This window comes from Plasmodium fragile (genome assembly GCF_000956335.1).
Source record: "Plasmodium fragile strain nilgiri unplaced genomic scaffold supercont1.1, whole genome shotgun sequence".
NCBI lineage: Eukaryota > Apicomplexa > Aconoidasida > Haemosporida > Plasmodiidae > Plasmodium > Plasmodium fragile.
The window spans coordinates 218,975-226,612 of NW_012192581.1; the positions used below are offsets into that span (position 1 = coordinate 218,975).

At 42.4% G+C, this 7,638-nt stretch overlaps 1 protein-coding gene across 1 annotated transcript in view; it reads left to right on the forward strand.

Annotated features, from left to right (window-relative positions):
- Nucleotides 1-3,135: 3,135 nt before the first annotated feature.
- AK88_00055 (uncharacterized protein) overlaps nt 3,136-7,638 on the forward strand; it is a gene marked incomplete at both ends in the record, with an annotated part of 11,476 nt that continues 6,973 nt past the window's right edge. Inside the window, one exon of the mRNA XM_012477706.1 lies at nt 3,136-7,511. Coding sequence (XP_012333129.1) covers nt 3,136-7,511 — 4,376 coding nt within the window. The remainder of the gene's footprint in view (nt 7,512-7,638) is intronic.

Genomic DNA, 7,638 nt, shown 5'->3' on the forward strand with positions numbered 1-7,638 from the left:
TTTTATAAAATATCATTTTTCTTTTTTTTTTTTTTGTTTTTCCCTTTGCACATTTTTTTTTTTTTTTTTTTGAACTTATGGTCTTATTTTACACTGGGCGGTAGCTACTTTTAATTACATGCACCATTCAGGCGTTTTTTGCACAATGTGCGTACTCGTGCAAAAAGGTGTGTACATGTAAAACGAGATGGCTGTTTCCATTTTTGTCTGCCAATTTATGCTTTATTTTCCATAAACTGTTTGCTTTTTCTGAAAATGAGAGGTATGGACGGATTGCGCTTATAAGCAGCGCTTCTAATTATTTTGAAAACATTGGAAAATGCACTTCCTACGTAGTGTTCCCAATTTTAAGGGGTACCTTTTTTGTTAAAGGAGTAGAGCGGTTATAAAACGTCTGCACACAAAGCAACTTTGTATCGCTAGAACGTGCACCCGTTTCGGTTTCTACAAAATGTTATTTCCTGGCCATGTTGCGGCAATTCCGCCTAGCTATTTTTGCATGCTGAAAAAGCTGCGTTAATCGTGCAGGAAGGCGAGATCGTCTCAGACAAGCACAGCGCGCAAGGCGCAAAAGCGAATACATGAACTCCACGTGAGCACCCAAAGGTCGAACATATGCGCGCAAGGTTCTTCACGCGGAATGTACCTTTAGAGATCATTAAAAAATGGCGATCTGGGGCATTCACTTTAAGCGCTCCAATCGGTTAGGAATAAAAAAAAAAAATTAAAATAAAGTGAGACCTCACACAGTATCTCCATAGGAGTACGAACGTTCCACGTTTTTCAAACATATTATGAAGGGGTCTTTAAAAAAGATATGGCTAGACGCACTTCACACCAAATGTGTACACAATTGTGGTGTGCACACGAAACGCTAAACAGCCGCTAGGAGAACCATTTGCACCCTTCCAACGTTCTTTTATAAAATATCATTTTTCTTTTTTTTTTTTTTGCACCCTTTGGTGCATCCTTCTGTGTCGAACATGTCGTGGAGCCATTTCTCTAAAGTATTTTCTTCATCGTTCCATTGCTCTCCATAGAAAGACAAAATGTTATAAGCTCGACGCAGCCGTGTAATGCACATGGCTGTTTTCCCATTATTTGAAATTTCCCGTTGCGACATTTAATGCAAGCATTTTTTTGGTGAGGCGCGAGGAAGGAGAATATATGCGGGGGTATACATCAAGTAAAAAAATAAAAAAAAAAATAAAATAAGTTCATTTTGTGACGTAAGTGTAGGTGTAGAGGAGGACATGTTAGGAGAATTACCGATCCATGTCATGGAGGCGTTTGTGATTCGTATGTTTACACGAATGCTATTTTAATGTTCCTTATTATGCTTCATTAATTTTTGGAATATGTTCCTATTTTATTTTTTTCCATTGAGAAATGATTCTCCAATTCTTCGCCCCTTCTTTTTTTTTTTCCTTTTTTTTTTTTTGTAACCCTTTCTGCTTTCATTTTGTTAAATAGAATGTTTACATTTGTACACTCTGTTTTGGTGAGAAATCATCAAAGGTAGGGAAGCCACCTTGGCACATTTCCACCCAGACGAGTCATATGTGATGTTAGGGTGTATACTCGAGGACGAATCCTCTGTGGAAGGGACACGAAGGGAACCAGGGCGGATTGCTATTTTTGCGTCTGAGGCCCATCACTTTGGTGGTTTGCTTGGAGTTACCCATGTCTGGTATCCCCTCGCTTTTATATTTACGTGCATAAACGTAATGTTTTACATAGGTGCGAACACAGAGGCATATTTACACACATAAGTGCATACGTGTTCGCACGTATCGTTTACCCCTACAACCGCACATAGGGCGTTCTCCCTCCACGCAGAGCACATGTCTGCAATGTCAGAAGAGCACATTCACCCCTTGGGGTTTACTTAAAAAAAAAATTCCACTTCTTTAACCCACGCAGACGTGTCATCTTTATATTATTAAATGTGTAATAATAAAAAAGGGACAAGTTAGGAACTGCCAAAAAATGGGTTCTATGTTCTGTGTTATTTTTACGTGTGTATAGAAATGCATGAATTTAATTATTTATTTTTTTTTTTTAAATAAGTTATGATTTCTATTTCCCCTTATTGTAGTATACACAAAAAAAAAAAAAAAAAAAAAGGGGGCGGGAACAAAATTAACATACGTGAGCATACAATCCATGTAGAAGTCTTTTTGCAGATGCGCTATCTCGTAAGGCAGACGTTGGGTGTGAGTTCCTTTTCATTTCCAAGTCCACATATTAAAAGATTTACTTTGCATTTTTTTGTTACGTTTTTTTTTCTTCGAATTGTTCGGCCAGCGGAATTTCTCATTCTTTATGAGGCTTTTTCGATAGCCAATTTTTTTTCTCCCTTTTTTTTTTTTTTTTATTGTATCTTTTTTCCTTTTTTGCGGCGAAGTTTTCAGGACAGATACATGTTCGCTGTGTACACATGTGGGGGTCCCTTTTTTAGGAAGTGAAATATATCCTGCTATATTTTTTATTTCACTTTTCCAAATTTTTACTCATACGGTGCATCTCCGTTTGTGTGTGCAGACACTGATGGTAGTGCTTTCTCCCCACAGGGTTTGCCTACGAACACAGCACATATACCTGGTGGTTGTTGTTTGTGCATGCAATTTTGTAACTTAAAAAAAGAACACACACACACACAATACATGCATGCATACATGCGTACATACGTGCATATATATATAGTAATAAATCTGTTCAAACGGGGCGGCGCCAATTTTGTGCAGGCAAGAGTATCTACTTGGATGTGGCGGGAGAGTATGTTACATGCAGAAAGCGACCAGCCTCTTTGGGGCCGTTTAAAAAATAATATGTAAATATATATATATGTACATGTATGTATTTGTTCCCCTCCCTGTTGCGAGAAAAGGCACGAACGGGACGAGTCACACGTAAAAGGGAACCTTACCCTTTACATGCGTGCGCATGTGTGCCTGGGGACGTTGATACTGGGTGCACGCGTCCAGTCGCACGCTTCGCGCATTTTGTGACTTACCAGGGAGAAGAAGGTAGAGCTACCAAGGAGGACAAGCGGGGTGAAAAAGACAAGTGCTCACATTGGCCCCTCCGTTCTCATTTTCTCTACCCTCGTGCAAGCCAGCTTTGTTTGAAAAAATGTCCTCAAATGGCTTGAGCAACGGGTGCAGTAAAAACGGTCAAACGAATTTCTGCGTGGATGTCCTGAGTAGTAAATGTTCGCCCCCAAATGGCAAACGTGACGAGGGACACAACTGCAACTTTGAGAATGGGCACAGAACACATGGAGTAGACAGCTTATGCAATAACATCACACCGGGGGGGTCCCGCAACGGAGAAATAATTACACAGAATGGTGAACACAAATTGAGCAATCATAAGAATGAGCTTATTCACCCTCAAATTTCACAGGAAAATAATTTTATTAATATGAAGGAGGAACATGCAGGGCAAAATGCAAAGTTAAATTGGGGGTACCCGTTCAAATGGAACAAAAAGTGGAATGATCCATGTGCAGAAAAAGGAAAGGCAGAAAAATCAGGCGGCGTCTTTTCAAAAATGGCAAATGAATACAATTCAAATGAAATTAAAATGACAACCAATAATGGCGATGTTTCGCTATGTAACACAGATCGGTCAAATACCACTGTTGATAAAATTTGCCTGAACAGGTCAGGTGAAATGGAAAAAAGAAATAAAAACAAATCGAACGTATCGAATGTTTTAAACAATAATGACAACAAATGGAGCAACGTAGTGAATGGAATAGAATGCAGAAGTTTGCTTCCACATGGTGTAGAGGGCAGCCATCCCGATGAAGCTACAATATCGCTATGCGTGAAAAAAAAATCCCCACTCAGCGCTAACAAACATAGCGGGAAAATAACCCCCACTGGAAGCGGCGAAAATGCTGTGTCCATCGAAACATCTCACAAGAAAGAACTTTCTCAAGGAGCAAGACAAAAGAACGTACAAGAAAAAGCTATTCCATTTTTCACATCCCCCGTTCTAAAGCCTGAGTGGAAAAGCGACAAGTGCACAGACCATCTAAATGGCCACTCCTCCGTTGTCAATCACACACATAATGACGGACAGCACCCATTCTACATGGCCAAAGGCAAAAATTACGCCTTGAAGAAAAGGCATGAAAATATATTGCTGAGCGACAAGGAGGAGGTAATATATGTGAATAATCGAAATGGGGGTGGACTGTGGGGAGAGAAGAAAACGGGTGGGGTGTTTCAGGATGAGGAGGGGAAAATGGTAAGCAATACAGAAGGGATAAGCATAAGGAGAAACCAAGGGAGTACAGAACGAAGCAGTGCAGGCAATGACGCAAACGATGTGGTGAGCACTACGCCAAATGTTGTATCAAGCGATGGTCTCTGCAACGTGGACAGTGCAAACATTAATCTCTTTCCTCCAAATGACCTGAACGATTTGATGAGCACAGGCGCGAGGGGGAAAAACAACCCACACACAAACAGCCCTGGCGTTTACACCAACGGAAACCTGACACATAACGAAAGAGGCTACTCACATGGCAGCCATAAGACACACGAACATTTTATGAACCATGTAAGAATAAGCCGTCACGATAAGCCCATTGTGTACGACATGAAGGAAGAACAAACATTTGGTGATTCGAATGACAAGAAGGAATGTCTCCCCATATATGATGTGAACCCATTTAATGCACTAAAGCATGTTGCCACAGGGGCCCCTGGATTGGGCAGAAACCACGTAGGACAAAATGGCTTCCTCCCACGCAGCGATGTTGTAGAGACGACGAAGAAGGATAGGACAAGAAAAGACAATACCGCTGAATGTTTATCTAGTGTGCATACCAGGTGGGGCACCTGTGAGGGAACCTTTAAAATGAATGAGGACGACGAAATTGTGAATGTGACAGAAAGCAAAAAAGACGAGATGAAAAGGGATTCACATGACTGCATTACTTCCCTTTTGCACACCCAAAGTGGAAGCGTAGAAAATGGGTGCATATTAAACCATTCGTTTGGAAAGGAAAATTGCGACCACGTGAACCTCCTGAATGGAGCCAAACGAGATGGGTGTGTATCTTATATGGAAGGAATGAATAATTTGTATGATGGGAGCGAGACACATATTTGGGGAGGCATAAGTTTGTCACGGTACCCGCATGAAGGGAACGAAGACCCTCTGCTTGCTTCGAAAAAGGATAGCAGCTTTAACAAAATGAATGGAACTGCCCATCGGGGGGAAGACAAGGCCATGTGTCACTCCGTGTCTGAAGGAGCATCTGATACAAACGAAAAGTCAACTCAGAAAAGTTGCGCTTCCCCCTCTCATCATAAAGGCCCCCCTCTACACACAAAGAGAGAGCAACTTCAAAATTGTGAAGTCAGCAAGGAGAAAACACCTGCGGAAAATAAGTCCATTTTTAATTACCACTCAGAATGGATAAACCATTTAGAGAAAGGAAGGGAAAAAATGAGCGACGGGGAAAGGTACAACCTGGGCAACGTTTACAAAGACAGCGCACTGAAGAATAAGAATGCATGGTTCGAGAATAACCTACATAGTAATGCCCCACTTTTTCACCCCCACGAAAAAATGCACTCATCAGAAGTTACACCTAAAGTGGGAACAACAGGGAAGTTGCTCCACCTGGGGAAGGAAGGAAACGCACACATACACTCTGACACAAGAGAGTCTAAAGAAGTCATCACAAATGGGGTCATTACAGAAAAAAAAAAAAAAAATTTTTTTGAATACACCCAAATGATGCATCCTTTGCGGGGGGAACAGACGAAAGAGCAGAGCTATGCACATCCCCATGTGAGTTTAATAGATGATACTTTAAGTAGCAAACGAGTGTCTCCCAAATGGCAAGGAACAAAGACGAGAGGAACAAACAGCAGGTGTGATCAAATCGGTGCAGAAGAAGTGACCAACGAGGAAAATGAAAAAATTCCCCAGGACAACTCTCCTTTTTGTGCTAATGGAAATGGGCCACATTATCAGAGCACTGTTGATGCAAAGGAAGAGTCTACTTATGGAAACGTCTCAACATGGGAAGAGGACAACCGAAACGAAATAGAATATTTGTCCAAGTGGATTCCTGAGGCAAATAACCTCAAAGGGGGGCTTAATTTTGTACATACCTACTCTATCCCCGGGAGTGAGCAAAGCTTGAAAAGAAAGAGCGAAGAAGTTTTAAATCGAAAAATGGCTAACCAGCTAGCCAATGGGGTGCACCCAAATGGTCATAATGAAAACTTTGTTCTGGAAAGCTATTGTTATGGGGCACATACACATAGGAGTGAATATTCTAATATCACTCCTTTCGGCAGTGCTCTTTTCGGGGTGACCCCTTCCATTTGCAGTAGAGGCAATGACCAGGTGAAGACTTGCAGCCTCATCACCGTAGAAGGAGAAAATTTGAGCAGTCTTGCCAATGAAAGAATCTCAGAAGATGTGAGGAAGGTGTGCGAGGTCTCGTACAACCAGGACGGACGACATAATGAAACGGTGAACAGCAACGACAGTCCTAATGTACTCGCAGGAAATAATCCTCCGAACGCTGCATCCCCCATAGGGAGTAACGAACAGGGAAGAGATGTTCGCAGTGGTGCAAATGTAAACTACCTGCACAGTTCAGACGAAAAAGGAGATGATGTTCCCAAATTGGAAATTAAGCATGGACGCAATTTGTGCGGTGATGCGAATGACATAGCTGGTGCGGTTGACGCGGTTGATGAGGCTGATGAAGAGGTGTCCAGATTGGTGGAAGACCTCCCCTTCGGAAGAGACAAAAAGGAGGTCGCTGAAGAGCGCGAGGATGCAAGTAAAGACACGGGTATCAATATTGATGCTGACTCAGTCGTGCAGAGATGTGCATACAGACGCGACAATGACGCCTTACAGGGGGAGGAAGACCTCCTCGGAGGAATGACAAAAAAACAGGGCGGTGCCAGCGTCGACCCGCACAACGACTACAGGTGGAAGTTGTGTTATGTAAGATACCCTGAACACGTAAATTTCAAAAAGGCCTTTTTCTTTACCTTCCAAAATGACATATACATTTATGGGGCACGCAAAAATAACTTCGTCATTCCGGATGTGCTATTTCGGATCCGTGAGAATGAAGTGGAATCTGTTGACACTAGAGGGACCGCTCCCAAGTTGTATGTCAAGGTTTACTTTGCGGTCGAGGAGGGGGACATGAGTGGCGGTTCTAACAGGAGTTGTCATGGCTTGGGGGGGATTCGAGAATCGCGCAAGAGTTTCTACATATGGGGGGCCAACGAAAAGAGGCAACTGGACCTGTACACTGTGTACAGACTAGACTTGTGCCGCCTCGAGTGGCAGGAGATAAAAATCACTTATAACAGAAATCTGAACACGTTCAGGGAAGATTTTTCGCTCATCTTGATTAAGGATTGCTTGTACATGTATGGAGGCGTTGTGTTGAAGGATGGGCAGTGGGTATGCTGTGATGAATTATGGGTGTGTGACACGGGTAGGAGGAAGTGGGAGATGATAAGGGTGGGGGGAGGAGACACGCATAAGCGCGACGCTACTACTCAGCAAGGAAACTTATTTTTCAGCCTTCCCGCAACCAACTCGGTTAAACTTTTTACCAATACAGACAAATCA